Genomic DNA, 17,681 nt, shown 5'->3' on the forward strand with positions numbered 1-17,681 from the left:
GCTCCCCACTCTGTCTCTGGTGAATCCTCTTACCCTCTGCATCTCTGGCCTGTACCCCAGTTCTGTATGAATAAATAAATAAATCTTAAAAAAAGAAATTGGTGGGGTGAAGAGTAGGGTTAAGAGTAGGGTTCCAGGCCATGGGGACCTGGAGTGAAGGTCAGTGAGAGCACAAGGTCCTTCATGGAAGAACCTGTAGAGCAGAAAGGGAGAAGCGCTGTGGCATGCAGTGAGGCTGTTACAGAGACAGAGAGAATGGGATTTAGTGATTGAGGGATGTGGGGGAAGTAGACGGGGTCGAGATGATCAGAAGGCTCCTGGTTTTAGTATCTGCAAGGATGACATCACTTTGCCTAAGATGAGACTCACAGGTAACTTGTGGTGACGTAACTGCTTCATACCCCATCTTAGCCTGGATTTTAGCTGGATCTTGGCCTGGAAGATTCGCCAGGAGAGTGTGGTGAGAAAGCAGACATGGCAGAGGGGCTCCAGGGGGTGTTTCCACACAGTCTCTACTTGGTCTCTGGCCCTGGCATGGAGATGTGATGTTTGCCTATCTTGGGTGTATAAACACACGTGGCCCTGGTGCTCTAGGAAAGTTCAGTTCCTAGGGATTAATGTCTGTAAAACAGGAAGCGGGGTTTGATGACTGCTAACGCTTCATCTCTAGCTGTGAAGCTATAATATTACCTTGGTATAATTCATTCAACGTGGTCTGGATATTTTTATGTGATCATGAAATATTGTTCGTATCTCTGTTCATTGTCATTGTTTCTTTATATTACTATATATTTTAACTGACGTCTTGCATTCATAGTCTGGTGATAAATGATCATAGCCTGTCAACATAGCTAAGTGGGGTGGGGGACCAGTATGCCTCAACTGAATTTAGATTTGTATTTTGAACTGACAGGCATCAGGAGATCTGCATGGCAATTAAAGCAGCTGATGGGTAGTTATGCCTAAAATTGGGAGGAGAGCTACTTAAACTCTTTGTCCCTCAATTTCCTCATATGTAAAATGAGGATAATTGTAGTATCTGCTTCACAGTGTTGTTATGAGAACTAAATGGTCTGATCATGTAAAACACTTAGGATTATATATATATATATATCTCATATATGTCTTTTTATAATCTGTTTCCTGTTTCTTTTGTATTATTGTCCCTGAGATATTATTGGCCAACTGGTAAAGGAGCTCTTGCTTAATTGCTCTTTAAGAAAAGACTTTCTGGGTATAAACACAATGAAAGAAATCACAAAGAAAAAGAATGACTTTGCTTATGAAAATTTAAAATCTTATGGATGCTAGATTTTTACGTGAAATGATACCTGTTTTCCTTCCTGTCTTAATGAAAAATGTCATGTTTCCATCATCATACATAATTGGCATTGCAGCTTGCTTTATGAGTTATGTAACTCATTTTACACGTTATCATTGTCATGATCTTTTAGATTTTTCACTCTTGACAAATGTTTACTCTAGGATCTTGAGGCTATCTGGGGACATTGTTGGGGGGGGGTGCAATAATTTGATGAGTGCTGGCCTCCAAGTCTCCCCAGGCTATGTTGGGGGTTGGGCTGAATGCTAAGCATTGAGTAAAGGTGGGTGTCCCTGCTTCCTGACTGACATCAATGCGAAAATAAATGTGAGCAAGTCCAGCTATGTTTTGATTTTTCTTATTTTTACTAATTAAAAAACCAAATGTTTTAAAGTTTTCTCTTTCTTTGTAAATATAATATTTAATATACATAGCTTGTGTGACTATACATAGATATGTGTGCATGAAAATTTGCTAGTACCCCCCAGATCTGCACAGTTTTATCTTTCGGATCCTGGTTGTAATTAATGGGAGTGGCCCTGGCTGGGTACTAGGACTCTGCACAGCTGTTGCTTCCTTTGCAGCTTTGTGAGATGAAGTGGTTCTGAGGTTGGTTTGATCTGTGTGCTGCTGGGGATTCCATGTGCACCCAGCGCAGCAGCCATGTCTCCAGGGGGAGTTCAGTCACCCATTCCCTAAATTCAATTAATGACCACATAGGAAGTGTGACCTCTGCTACCCTAACCCAGCGCTTTTTCCCTGCACAGCCTTGTTAACGAGGTGTATGAGGTGGATGACACCATCCAGACCCTGCAGCAGCGCCTGAGGGACGCAGAGGACACCCTGCAGTCACTGGTCCACACCAAAGCCACTCTGGAGCACGACCTGGCTGTCAAAGCCAACTCCCTGTACATCGATCAGGAAAAATGCATGAGCATGCGCAAGAGCTTCCCCAACACGCTCCGGCTGGTGGGGTACTGTTAGGGACCCCAGTCGACCAGGTATGGTACCCCCAGGAAGGATGGAACAGTGTCTGTTCGTTTAAACTGAATGCTGATCTATTCGCTTATTAAAGGATTGTATTGGTAGAAATGTACCCGTCTCCTGTCTGGATGGCCTTTTGTTTGTGTCCAAACCTTAATGCCTACTTACCAGGTGAGAAGGATATAAAGGAATACAATCAACATAATAGGGAAGGTAAAAATGATTATTTGTATTGCTATTGTCATTTTCTAGATAATGTGAACCAGCTGAAAAGGAGAAATGTGTTTTCGTTGAGGTGATGGGGATGGGAATCCCAAAGTGGATTTTCAGTTGTGCCTCAAAGGAAAAAAAGAGAAGGGAAGAGGTCTACAGGGTAGGTGGTATTTGGGGTAGTTTCAACACAAAGAAAGTGGGGAGACTTTCAGAGTGCCTTTGGAACAATGCAGATAGAACAATTTGACTGTGATGGATAATGTAGGGGATATATAAAGGAAGATAGGGTGAGATAAGTGGAGAGGGGGATCTTCAACTTCAGATGAAGGATGGGGGTGTTGATAGGCTTCTCTGAACAGGAACTGGCCTTAGGAAAGAATGAACAATGGACATCAAAGCTAGAGGGAGGGCAGGGAAACAGGGCCAGGTGCAAAGTGTGTTATAACAGATCAGCAGGACCTGATAACTCCAACTCAGGGAGGGAGTGTGAAGGGCCCAGAATGACAGATGCACTGGAAGCTGGGGCAGGGCTGATGTTCTGGAAGCGTTCATGATACTTCAAAGTTTGTTATAAAATAACTGCCTATTACAAATGGAAAATTTGCGTAAAATATTTTAGAAAATAGAGAAAACACATACACACTCTATTCCTGAAACCACTCATTATTATAATAACCAGAAATAATCACTGATATTTTTGACCATGTTTTTGTATATTCTTTCAACTTTTTTTTGCATGATATTGATTTATATATGCAGGTAAGATATAATGTTTAATTTATTTAAAATTGTGCATGATACATAATGTTTGTCTCTAAATACACAATTGACACATATTTATTGATGTTCTCCTTTCTCTATTCAAATATTGTAAATACACTTCAGTGTCATTAACTCTATCCACAACATCATTTTAAAAAACCTTTCCTGTTTCTCTCTGGAAATAATAAAATGCCTGTAGAAATTTCAGAAAATACAAATACAAAAAAGAAAATAGAAATCTACACTTTTAAGTTAACCAGATATTCTGATATACATAGATTTAATTTCTGTACAAATGTGTATGTGTGTGTGCGGGTGTGTATTCCCCTCCAAGATGGGATAATTCTACACAGAGTAACTAGTACTTCAGTGCTTTTCTCACTTCAGCCTGTTTATGCTTCTTCCACTTCATAATACATACTTTCTATGTCATTAAACTTCTTACCACAGCTTCACATTAGTGGCTTTTAACGTTCCATTATATAGAGGTTCTAGAATTCCCCATGGTTGGCTATGTGTATTGTGCCTTACTCTTCTTTTTTCACAAACAGTATATCTACAATCTAATCTTATTAGCTAAATGTTTGCAAACAACTTTAATATTTCCTTAAAGTAAGTTTCTAGAGATGGAGTCATTATGTCAAAAATTATGACATTAAAAAAAAGGTATTTACAATGTTTGTCAAAGTGCCCAACTGCACTCTGCACTCTGTTTTCCCACATCTTTGATGACTTTTTCTTTTTAATTATGTAATAGCATGAAAGTCACCTCAGTGCTTTGACATCTTTGATATCTAGTGATGTAGAACATTGGCCACTAGACCATTGTATTTTTTTTGCTAACTGCTCGTCTTTGTAATATGCCCATTTCCCCCACTAAGTTTTTTTTTTTCTTCAAATTTGTAGGTTCCCTAACTCTTGTGATTATCTACATAATCACAATTGGTATCTTTGTCACTTGCTTTTTCATTTTGTTTATGGTTTTTAATGTACAGAGACTGAGATGTATAAATGTTTCTTTGATGATTTCTACCTTAGGAGTTATAATAAGAAAGTTCTAATTCAGTTCCAGATTATTTACTTATAACTTCTCCTAATTCCTTTATTTCTTAAGCTACATTTAATTATCTAGAATTCAATTGACTTGGTATAGACAATATACCAGCTTTAAGCCCTGTGATCTAGAAGCTCTTTAATGGGAAGATGAATTACCATAGGTGAAGTTTTCCTCTTACGGTTTTCACTATTCTACACCCGCCTTCCTCTCCAATAGCATCTGCCTGTCTCTCTCTGTTCTTCTTGCTCTGTCTGAATCATCACTTTCCACTAACCCCAAATCCCATCTCTCTCTCTCTTAAACATGTTTTGCAGAACTAAGTCAGTTTCACAGAAGATCTCAAAATGATAGCATTTGACATAAATACAATAAACTTCCACTACAGTTATTTTTGTGATTTTAGTATTATTTTAGAAGTCAGAGTGTAGGTTTTGTCATTCTCCCTTTGCTTTGAATGAAACAAAGATATTGTCACTAAAATACAGAGCAATTAAGTACTTATCATCATTTTTAGACAATAGTGAGAATAAACATAAATACACATCTCTGTTATTAGTTATATCTTTCAGGGAAAACATGGCTGACTTTTCCCATGAGTTATGGTCCTGCTGTCTTTTTTAGAGGAGTATATGTTTGTGGAGCAATTTTACTTACACATATCTTCCCAGCATTACAAGAATATGATGGGAAAAACATAGTTCAGACATAGAAAAAGGCTAGTTTTCTTGTTATTTTGGTAAACTGTGGGCAAGGCTAAATTCCACAAATAAACATTTGGTTTGTAGTCTGAAATGCTTCAACTCTTTGGCCAGGGCAAATATTCTCCAAAATCTATGAGCAGCCGAGACTCATGACAAAGTGCCGTCTTGTTTAAGAGGCACAGAATTGCAAGTACCAACACGTGCTCAGGCCATCCACAGTCAGACCCAAGTATCTTTAATGTTGTGCGGACTTAGGAAGGGTAGCTGGAATGTCAAGGGCTTCCACCACCCCAAGCATCATTCCGATTTAGAAATGTGTGTCACCACCCCTAAATAGCAGAGTCACCTATAATTTTAGTAATTGCCATTTATGCCTCTGGACAGTGTTGTCATAAACACCTCACCTGGCACTTTTGAATCCTGGGTTCATGCTGTAAATAGCTGGGGTGGGGTCCAGTTTTAGGTTATAAATTTTTGTTTTGACTGCAAACAGAGATGGATTCCTTTCCTTTGCATGCGGGGCTGAGCTGCAGGCCTGGGAGCCGGGGCTGCTGTCACCATCGAGTCCAGATGCCGTCTGTCAGCTTGGCCCTTTCTACTGTTCCCGCAGCATGGCTTCACCATTGGGCTTGAAGCCCAGGCCTTGAAGCAGAGAGCCCTGATGTATTATCTGAACCCTAATAAATATTCATAACTTCCTGGGGAAAGAGAAAATACTTCATATCCTCACCAGGGATAGAAAACTAATCTCCCCTTGAGGACCAGCTCTAGGCTGTTGTAGGGCTTCTTTGGAGTGTTGAGAAGGATCCTGAAGCCACATGTGAGCTCAGTTTATAACTTGCAGGGCCCTTTGGCTGGACTTACATGCAGTGAGTGGGTTCAGGGTGGAGAAACAGTTCTGGACTTTGTCTCAGCTCGGATCTTTATCCTGTAACATCGAAAAGATCCTGTTTTGTGACATCTGGCTCATTCCCTCAGAACCTTGATGTTTGCCAGTTTTGCTGGGAACTAATAGGAATCTTTCAGCTGACAAAATTTCCCTTTTAGCAAGAAATTTTTTTTTAATTTCTAATTCATCTTTTTATTAGATATATTTCCATATTTATGTACATATATGCACACACATATATGTGTACAAATATATACATATATGTATAAATATATTTCATTAAATATATTTTCATATTTGTGTATCTATATGCACACATACATATGCATACATATATATGTATGTATGTATACACACAAATATATATTACATTCTTGTTCATTTTTGTGCAATGTTTGAGTTCTCCTCACAGGTGTAATCCCCATAAAGTTCCCACCAAGTCATCCATGAATTGTCACCAATCTCTTGTTTAGCAAGAACTTTGTAATGAGTTCACGATGACCCCAAAAGCAACTCTGATGGCATCACGATTGAGTGAGGAGAAGTTCACTGGTGGCAGGAAACCTTCATGGCTTTTTAAAAGCTATAGATTTTTAAAGGCTATGCCTTTGTGTGTGGGTTGGGCTGTGGGGACCATGCTATTAATTTATTTCTCAGTTACTTTCTTTTCTCCCTTAAGGTGAAGGTTAACTTTACAGTGAGGTACTATTTTTAGACCCAGTTTGAAAGTTCTTATCACTGGTATTTTAGTCCTATAGTCATTCAGATATAAGGACACTTTTCCTACCTACCCTCAAAGGGTGCTCTGCTTGCCTAAGAACCTGCTTTTTATTGAAATCTATGTATTTACTGATAAAAAAAATCTGCATATATAGTGGAGGATATGCATTGGTTTGTAATAAGTTGGGGTAGTCACCTCCCAACCCTACTCCACTCAATGTGTGTAACAAAGACAGAGGCTCCTTAAAAACTATGAGGCCAAGGACCTTCCAGAGCCAGAGACAAGATCGAAGAGCACTGTACATATCACAGACCTTTGGAACAGTGCTGGTTGTGGCAACCAACTTTCTATGTTTCTTAAGTAGATCCAATATATATATATATCTCAGTGTCTTGAGGGAAAGAAAATAACTAAGCCTCCAAGTATTCATGTCCTTGTGAAATTTGTCCCTCTTCCCCCTCCTTCTGTCCCTTGAATACAGGTGGACTCTCTGATCACTTGAATCAACAGAATATAATGCTATGCCAATTCCATACCTAAGGCTTCAGAAGGCCTGGCAGCGTCTGATATTATGCTCATGGAAGTTAGCTCCATATAAGAAGTGTGATAACCCTGAGATTACATGCTGCAAGGAAGCCCAATAACCACATAGAGAAAGTTACGATGTGGAAGAGAACTAAGTTCCTTGTCAACAGCCACAGGCTAGATTGGCACCAATTGATACCTATGTTACCGAGGCCACTTGGAATCTTCCCTCTCACTCTATGCCTCAGCTGACACCTTATGAAGTGGCACTGCCCAGTCAAATCAACAGTTAGAGGTCCAATAGGGTACTCTTATTTATAGCGGATTTAGGGTAGAGAATAGCAGCACAAGTCATCCCTGTTCTAAACAAAATCATAAGCAATTGTGAACTGTTGTCTTAAATTACTAAGTTATTGGATAATTGTTGTTATGCAAAATAAATAAAAAGGATGACCAAAGTAAGGTTTTGTTGACTTTTCCAATATCAAGTACCTAGAGAGGAAGACAGTCTAATATTTGTTGAATAGTGACTAATATGTGCCCAACATACAACATGCCAGTTTCATGATATGGTTATTATTGACACTCTTGTTGGGGAAACAGTCTCAGAGAAGTTGTCATCCCATAGTAGATGAGAAACTACTCTGAGGTAGGGCATGGTGGATTCAGTATTCATCCCTCTGTCCTGACACTAAGATTTGAGTGCTGAAACATAACTTTCTTTTATTAATTGGTTTCTGAAAGGGTAAGCCTTGACAGTGGTTCCCCTTCTCAACAATAAAAAATGTGTGATTGCATTGATGTATTTGAATAGATCACAGAAACTTTTAAGAAATTTTTATTATGGAAGGTTCACATAGCACAACTTTATGAGTATAATTCAATTACATCCAGAACCTGAGCTGCAAGACAATCTGAGATAATCTGGCAAATGCTTTTTTTTTTTTTCCCTGCCAAAGCTTTTAGCCTCTACAGTTTAGTAAAATATAATTTCAGGTTTGAGTAGACACTGAACAGAATCCACCATTCCAACTAGAATTGTGCAAAGGTGGCATGTTGGTAAGAGCTTGTTTGAGCTGAATGAGCTAACTATGATGAGAGTTTGAACTTGTTTTAAAGAGTTTTCCACACTCACATTCAAAAATTAAAAGTTGGCCCACCCTTGTAGTGCAGTGGATTAAAGCACTGCACTGAGAAGCTAAAGCCACTTCTGCATGAGTTCGATTCCCGCCTGCCCCAGAGGTGACCACATGGCGTGGCAGACCTCTCCTGACCCACCCGCTGCTCCCCTCAGCATTGTACTTCATTGATCTGCCTGTTCTGCTCCCCACTCTGTCTCTGGTGAAGCCTCTCGCCGCCCCTGAGCCTCTGGCCTGTACCCCAGTTCTGTATGCACAAAATAAGCCTTTTAAAACAATTAAAAGTTATCTATACATTTGGAATTTATAGTGATTTTGAATGAATGTATTAGTTAAAGTATTGCTCTTGAAGGAAACTGCTTTTTGAAGGCAGTGTGAGATATATATGAGAAGTATTTTGATTTTTTTTTTCATTTAAAACTTTCATATCATGCTCATTTGAAAGTCTCAACATTTAAAAAAAAATAAAACATATTGCTGGGAGTTTTTCCCTTGCTTTCTAGAAGAGGAAACTGAGACATACTTTCAGATGCATGTCAAATAGCTATTTGATTTGTTTTAGTCGATCAGTATGAGAAGTGTTTTGAAGATAGTCAAATAATTAGTTTCCATAAGAAAGAATTTTAATATGAATTCAGTTAAGATATGGCTTTCTGTAAAAGTTAATTAAATTTGAGTAAATTTGACTTTCTGTAAAAGTAAAGTAAATATACCATAGGGCATAAAACTGGAATGAGATAGTGATTTGCTTGGAATGAAAGGCGAATCCATAGTCAGGAAAAGAAGTGAGGATAGTGTTGTATATTAAACTTTGTCGTTGGGACCACCTATGGTAGTTATTAGTACTGTGCATCAAATTACTTTCTTCTTCACTGTTCTGTCACTGATGAATGGATCCATTAACTGGTTCTGGACTGACTTACGAGTGGAAAGGATGTGAATCATTTCAGACCTGAGTATTTAATAGCTCCTCTGAAGGCTCTCCAAAATTCTCTTCCCTTTGACATGACACATTAGTCTGCATTTTCCAGAGAAAAGGAAACCCATAGGCTATATGTGGACATGTGAAGTATTATAGAAATTAATTCATTTGGTAATGAAATGGGTAACAGGCTACAAAATCCCATTATTTGCACTCGGTAAGGCAAAGAACCAGGAAAACCAGTTGTAATCTACTCTGAGTCCTGAGACCCAGGAGCACCAATATCTGAGGTTAGGAGAAGATGATGTTCTAACTCAAGCAAAGAGAACAATTTACTCTTCCTCTGCCTTTTTGTTCCATTCAGGCTTCAACATATTGGATAATACCATGCCTGTCTGCCAAATTAAATGCTAATCTTTCCCAGAAATACCCTCAGAGATACACCCAGGTGCCTAGAAAAAATGTTTTGTCAGTGATCTGGGCACCTCAGCCCAGTCAAGCTCTCCATAGCACATTGAAGTAGCCATCATACATGAAAGTTAGTAACCATTGGGCTATTCTATAATAAACATAACCACTGACCTGCTATGGTTGTCTTACACATGAATAAAAAATGTAACTATAATTTTCAACAACTGACACTTTGGGATACTTGTTAGTGGGGCCTATTTTACCTATCCTGGCTGATATACCAGCCATAAGAAACAGCATAATGCAGGGACTAAGTGGACAATGTTATTTTCTACTGTGAAATTTGAACTTTCCCAGAATGCAGGCAGTAGTGCCTGACTAAGCAAGTGCGTATATGCCCACTTCATCCATGGAAAGAGTAGGCTAAAACAATGTCTTTCATGTTTATTTAGGGTTGGAAGTATGACATGACATACTAAGCACAGAAGAATCCAGCACTCAGAGTGCAGGTGTGTTCAAGTCTATATAAGGAGCCAAAACAGCCCAAGGCACTATAGTGTTAAAAGTCTCAAAGGCTCTAGACTGGAGGTGGCAAGCTCCAGTAGCTTATTGGGATAGTCAGGAGATATAAGTAAAGAATATTTTCAATTTCCTTGGAATAACTGCTGTAAGAAAAGCAGTACAGTTCTGAGGATAGACAATAGTTGAAATTTGCTGTTTGGTTTGGGAAAACAACAGATTATATTAAAGGCTGGAGAGTCAGATAAACAGAAGAGGGCATGCCCAGCCTAAGACCCCTCTTAACCACTATTGAAAGCCCTTTATAACTTCTGTTCTGTTATGACCAGTTCTAACCATGTAGGAATGTGTTCCTATGTGGCTGGTCCTGCTGTGTTCTGCTCTTCTGGTATCTATGAAATAGATGTGTTATTGGAAATGCTAAGAAATGAGGTAATGCTAAGGGATCAAAAGAGATGATCACTAGGAAGAGAGAATCACTCTCTTAAGCTTTAACAGCAAAGAAGGAAAAAGAAAGAGGTTCCTGTGTCCTTCAGGGATTCAGAATTGTCACCACTCTGTTGGTCATGATCCTGCCTCTGTGCTTCACAGGCAAGGTTCTTGATCGTTGGAGAGTCTTCAGTGTTTGACACACACAGGCTGTAGATAATGAGTTCCACCTGCTATGTTGCTGCAAGGGCTTTGGCTGTGTGAGAGTGAAGCTAAGTAACTTGCCCAGGTCTACACAGCTACTATGAGATTGAGTCTAGGTTGAAATCCAAATATAAAATTAAGCTATTCCACATGGGGAATTCACTTGATATAATTAAAATGGCTTTAATTGATATCAGTGCCATGGAGTATGCTTAAAAATTATTCATTCCTAATTTCAAATATTTATTCGGAAGGCTTATATCCAATACAGACTATGGAAAATAGTTTTGTAATTTATGCCAATACCTTCATACTATGTTCTGAAAAACTCCCAACTTGAGTTAAATTTGTGTTATTGCATCATGATCAGGATGTAAAATATTGAATACTGAATAGCCAGAAGACTAACATTTAGGAGTGGCTTTTTAAAATGTTCATGGCAACATCCTCCTCAATGGCTACTTAGTTAGTGTTCCATGTACCCTGACCCCAACACACATTTACCAGTCCTCATCATGACTCACATGGTAATTGTCAGCTAGAATACCTCTTCTCTTACTATATGTTTCTAGTAGAAAAAAGTCATCATTCACATTTGCCTGGTTTATATGTCACTCACCTTCCACATGTGAATTCAAAGATTGGTACATTATTGGTTTAATCAAGCCATAATCAAAACCAAACACTGATCATGACATGGTTATCAGTACTCTGATTCATCCAACTTGTGTCCACCAATGAAAAAATACCATGCCTAGGTATTCCTCAGGAAGGGTAAAGTTTTGCTACAGTAACAAGTGGCCCCCAAATCTCACCCAGAAAATTCCATGTCCCAGGTAGTTCAGTAGAAGGTCTTGCTGCATTTCTTTTTTAAAAAACATAAAATATTTATCTATATATTTACATGACTGTTCATTTTTGTACAGTGTTTGCTTTCTACTCTCAGGTATAGTCCCCATAGAATTCTCACCACCAATTCACCTGTGCACCATCACTATAGTCCAACCTCAAGGGTAGCAACCCTGTCACGCACACAGTAAGTGAAGAGCTGGAAATAGTGAACGAAACTGATGACTGCCACATGTTTATTCTACTTCCTCTTTGAGCATAAATTTGTGAAACACTATGAAAGTGACTTTCCAATTTCCATTTTTGAGAAGGTTTTGGATTTGACTTCAAAGCTTTAGATTCACATTGGAAAATGATGCAAGATCTTCATGTTCCTACTTAACAAAGTTTCTAACAAATAGGTGAGTGCAGAGTAGAAGGAAACTCCTTGATCCAGTGAAATCCAGTTTAAACATCCATCACCAGGCTTCCCATTCAACTCTTTAATTGGGGTTATTTGTAGGAAATCTACTGGTGTATCACTTGTCCTAGCACATACAGATTCATGGTCTATATTTGAACTGGACTGGAATCCTCTTCCTATTTATGTTTATGATGTTATTCTGAGCCATAGTATTTACATTACTATTTACACTCTTATTTATATTATTCATTACACTCTTATCCTTTAGCAAATCACTTTTGAGTCATTGATTCTTTTTTGTGAACTAGATACTTACCATGAAAAAATAATGACAAGAAAGGTAAATTAATTTACAAAGAAAATAAAACTAAGTGTATAAATGAACTAAGTAGGACTCATTGTACAGAAGGGTTATTATACTTAATAAAAGTTGACTTTATTTCTTATGATCTTCATCAGGAAATGCCTTCCTATTGGGTGAAAAGGTAATTTACAAGCAAATTAAGTTTAGAATATTTCTGAGTGAAGTATTTTGATGAAGGTGCTCTGAAGATCTTGTATTTGGTGACTTGTGAAAACAATATAAGCAGAACTCTGTATTCTTAGAGACTGATATATAAAAGCACACAAACAAAAAAAACCTTACCTCTTTGATTCTCAGGAAATAAAGAACAATTTGAAAGTTTAAAGCTTATGTGCTCCAGAGGATCTGATCCCTCCACCAGGTCTCATTCAATACCCTCAACTAGTTTTTTTGTCTTTCATTGCCAAGAGCTGCCCTAATACTTAATTGCCTCCTTTCCTACTTTTCACCTTTGACTAATTATGCGGGTATGAATAGAGATTTGGATCATTACTCTCTCCTCTGCCTGATGGAGTGTGTATACAAGTCTCATGAAGCAGCAGAGAAACATTTTCATGTTTCTTTTTCAATGGGGTATTGGGTATACCAATGAAGAGTCTAATGCTTAGTGTCATATCTGCACTAGAGAAGAGTTCTCAAGCTTAAGGCAAGATGGAACTAGGGTGTTACTTCCTCATCCTTACCCCAGAGTTGAAATCTGGGGGGCCCACATTTCAGATGCCAGTTGAGAGAGAATAGAATGTCAAGAGATTTGCTGGCTCAGCTGATTCACTCTTCCACAGGGTTGACAGTAACTTGCCTTCTTTAGTAGCCACCAAAAATGCCAGAAAGAGCATGTGATATATGACCACTGGCTTTAATCCAGTGATGTGCTTATTAGTTGACATAATGAAGTTCAAGTTTTGATGAATTAATGATCATTGTATTTTCCTGAGGAAGGATATTGGAAAAAGTTAAGGCCAGCTGAGTTATCTTCAACACACACTTTTAGGGATGAGAGAGCAAAGTCCATTCTCCTATGAACAAAAATGTGAAAAAGTAGATAAAAACATTTCTTCTCCCAGGTATTAATTATTTATTGACTGCTATGGTTTAAATGCAATGTCTCCTCTTCACCCCCCTAAATTCACTTGACCAGTGCTGATGGTCATCAGCCCTTTAGGAGGTGATTGGTTCATGATTTCAGAGCAACACGAAATGGGGTTAGTGACCTTATAAAAGCAATCCCTGTGGTCTTTTTTGATCCCTCCACCATATGAGGACACACAGGAAGTAGGCTCTCACCAGGCACTCAAACTGTTGGCAGCTTGGCCTTGGAATTCCATCCTCCAGCACTGAGAAATAAATTTCTGCTCTTTGTAAAAGCTCAGTCTATAGTATTATGTTCTAGAAGCCCAAAAATACTAAGATGGTGACTCAAAAGATAGTGGCAGCTTGAAGCACTTGAAAGCAGTGACATCACTCATACAGAAGGGACAACAATGCTATGTAGTTAACTTTGTATGAGATTCTTATTGGCCAGGGGAGGTACTAGAAACTTCATGGTGATGTGTAAAGGAAATCAGATTGCTCTTGTTCTAAAGCTACCATGGGAGATATTTTATGGACAAAGCAGGACAAAGCAGGATAAGCACCATCCAAGAAAGACTAAGTACACAGTGTTGGGAGGGGGGAGAGTTCTTGTTTTTTGGATCTGGAAAAGCTTACTGTAGCTAAATGGGATGAATTGTGACAGTTACAAAGTGTAAAGGGAGCAGTGTGAACAAAGGATAGAGAGGAGTGTGCTGTCTAGTTGGCTGGAACAAAGAGGCTGGTAGGACATGCCCAGAAAGCCATATTGGGGCCATATGGGGGAATGGTTTGAACTTGACTGACTAGTCCATGAGGAGACAACAGGGCCTGAACTGTGCCTTGGGGAGCTGCATTTGGCTGTGGAGTGTGGGGTCTGTGGAAGCAGGAGGGTTCGCAGCAGGAGCACAGTTATTGGTGGATGGACTAACGTCTGCCTGAAAGTGAGAGTTTAGCAACAAGATAGACTACCAAGAAAATTAATTCCCAATTCAAACAAGGAAACTTGGTAAACCCAATGCTGCCCTGGAAGGAGAATTAGCTTGGGGGGAGGGTTGAAAGATTTGAAGCTGCAATTCTTGTAAAATTTTCCTTCCCTTTGGAGATCTCCCATAATAGTTAACCCCACCAAAATGTTCTGTGTGGGGCTTGTTTTGGACTGAATTGCATCCCTTCAAATTTGTATGTTCTGTTCAAGTATTAACCCAGTACCTCAGAATGTGACTGTATTTGGGATAGGGCTCTTATAGAGGTTAAGTAGGTTAAAATGAAGTCATCAGGTGGGCACTAGTCCTGTATGACTAGTGTCCTTAGAAGAGGGGGAGACTAGGACACAGGCCATGCAAAGTCACAGGAATATCTACAATCCAATGAGGGGGGCCTCAGAGGAAATGAAATCAGTTAAGAGCTGTGATCCTGGGTCTCCGGCCTCTAGAACTATGAGAAAAAAATCTAATTTCTGCTGTTGTCATGACTTGACCTGTAAATTAATATAGGGCCTATGGAAAACGACTTCTTTTGAGAGAAAACATAAAGTAGATTATTATGAAGTTTGGGAGACAGCAAAAGGAGAATCAAACTCACAAGCCAAGATAAAACTAGGTCATTGAGCTTATAAGAAACGGAGTTTTAAGACTAGTGTTCCATCCTATTCCTAAAAGGACGACTGGTTTTCGGTCCTCCCTCTGCCTTTGGCTCTGGGGGCCGACACTACACTTGCGTCTTTTTGTCCTGGGGCCATTTGCTCCTGGGAGCTAAGCTGAGAGCAGGCTTAGGACTCAGACCACAAGCAGCCTGTGGTTGGAGTTTGTGGCCAAGAGAAAAGCCATGGAACTCAGAGTCGCCATTCGCGCCCCCTCCTGGCATGTCTAGAGGACATCTGGGAATCTGTGCAGCCCTGGTGTTCCCAGGCACGTGGCTGGAGGACCGTGCAGAGCCCGAGGTGTTTACAAGCATTTGGGTGAAAACGGCGTGTTCCCTCATGCTGGAGCGCCCAGCAGAACCGGTGGCTGCAGTCCTCGCACGTAGGGCCGAGCGGTGGTGCTGCCTTTGACTCGACAGAAGCATTACAGGAACATTCTCTGGCAAAGATGAGCCCCTCCAGAGGGCTCCAGGAAAATAGCTTTGAACACAGGAATTGCCAGGTCTGGATAAACATAGTTCAGCCCCTCAGATGTTTTGAACATGAGAGAATGTTCATACCGCCCAACCTTTCATCAGAGGCCTCCAAATAGTTCACATAAAATCCTGATCCTATTCCAGGCAGCGGCTGGTCAGGAGTGCTAGTGACCAGACACTGTGAAGGATTTCTCCTTCAGGAATGGCGGGAGCCGGGAGCAGGCAGTCTCGAGCTGGGTTGGTGCACCGCACAGTGCTCCCACAGGAGGGTCGGCGTCTGGTCTTGCTAGCAGACTTGGCAAGGTTCTTTATAGCCTGAACTTCAATTTCCTTCTGCTGGAAATGGAAATAATCATAAAAGTGTGTCTTCATACTCATGGCTTTTATGTTTTTAATCAACTTGAAAGTAAAAATGGTTCGACTTTGCCACAGGAGACCTCTTAAAGACCCGAACATATGAGCACTCCGAGAGCACCATAAGGGTGGGGAGCAGTGGTGATGGCCGGCAGGTCCTTCACAGGGTCAGCGCACGAGGCACCACTGAGCTAGGCTGTGACTCTGTTGTACCATGCCCTTTTATTTTCTAGACCGTTCTTGAAGTCCAAGTGATGGCATGGATACCACATGAACCATTAGGTTGCAGCTCGAAATGTTTGAAATAATACATGTGAGCTGTAAGACAGCTCAAAGCAGTGTTTAACAGTCAAAGTGTGGAGCAGGGAAATACGAGGCTACCACACACAGGCTTCCAGCCCTACACCGGGGCTTGGAGTTTTGCATATTTTTCTAACTCCATTTTCTTTCATTTGCATCAGATACTAACACAGTGCCAATTTATGCCAGGGGCTGGAATTAGGCCTAGGAACCCAAATATAGGTAGGCAGGTCCCAGTCTTCCACAGGCATATTGCCTAGAAGGAGTAATTTAATAAAGAAATGGAGAAATAAATGCGATGAAGTTTAATTAGATCCCGCACAATTGGATTTGGTATCCATGGTGTCAATAGTTTGTGAGTAGTCACACAGTTCATGACAGACAATGGCTTTTTTTTTTTTTTAAGACTTAAATTTTAAGACCAAATCAAGATTTACAGCAGAAGTCAAAGGAGGGTACAGAAATTCCCCATGTACCTCCTCCTCCCTCCCCACTCCCACAGCCATAGCCTCCCCCATTATCAACGTTCCCCTCCCCTCCCCAGGGTGGTGTATTTGCTATAATTGATGAAGCTACATTTATACATCATTATCACCCAGAGTTCATAGTTGACCCTCAACCTTGTATATTCGATGGGTTTGGACAAATGTATTATGACATGTATTTACCATCATAGTCGCTTACAGAATATCTTCATTGTCTTAAACACTTCTGTGCTCCATCTCGTCAGTCCTGCCTCTTCCTCCAAACCTTGGCAACTACTTACCTTTCTTCTGTCTTCGTAGTTTTGCCTTTTATAGGCACCATATAGTTGGAATCATGCCATATGTGACTTTTCCAGGCTGGATTCTTTTACTTAGCAATATGCATTTGCTTCCTCCATGCCTTTTCACCCGCTTACTAGCTCATTCCCCTTAGTACTAAATAGTATTCCGTAGTGTGTAGATGCTGCTGTTTACATGTGTAGTGTTTTTTTTTTTTAAGATTTATTTATTTATGCATACAGAACTGGGGTACAGGCCAGAGGCTCAGGGGCGGTGAGAGGCTTCACCAGAGACAGAGTAGGGAGCAGAACAGGCAGATTGACGAAGTACACTGCTGAGGGGGGCAGCGGGTGGGTCAGGAGAGGTCTGCCGCGCCATGTGGTCACCTCCGGGGCAGGCGGGAATTGAACTCATGCAGAAGCGGCTTTAGATTCTCAGTGCTGTGCTTTAACCCACTGCGCCACCAGGGAGGGTCCATCTGTAGTGTTTTTAACTTTGCTGCAACACAGTAGAGTATTGCAAAGTATTTCCAGCTTTGTCCTGACCTGTGAGAAGAAAACGTTAATGCTGCAAGATTATCCCATAGGAAGACATTTCAAGGAACATGCCTTGAAGCACTCTGCAGATTCTCCTGGATATGATACTTTATGTTCCTGATGTCTGC

At 40.1% G+C, this 17,681-nt stretch overlaps 1 protein-coding gene across 1 annotated transcript in view; it reads left to right on the top strand.

The window, feature by feature from the left end:
- The window catches only part of TEKT3 (tektin 3), a 35,182-nt gene extending 32,763 nt beyond the window's left edge, over positions 1-2,419 (top strand). The window contains exon 8 of the mRNA XM_004684576.2: positions 2,089-2,419. Coding sequence (XP_004684633.1) covers positions 2,089-2,305 — 217 coding nt within the window. The 3' untranslated portion in view covers positions 2,306-2,419. The remainder of the gene's footprint in view (positions 1-2,088) is intronic.
- Positions 2,420-17,681: the final 15,262 nt, after the last annotated feature.

The sequence above is a fragment of the Condylura cristata genome, unplaced genomic scaffold (assembly GCF_000260355.1).
Source record: "Condylura cristata isolate star-nosed mole 26May11 unplaced genomic scaffold, ConCri1.0 scaffold00017, whole genome shotgun sequence".
Taxonomy (NCBI): domain Eukaryota; kingdom Metazoa; phylum Chordata; class Mammalia; order Eulipotyphla; family Talpidae; genus Condylura; species Condylura cristata.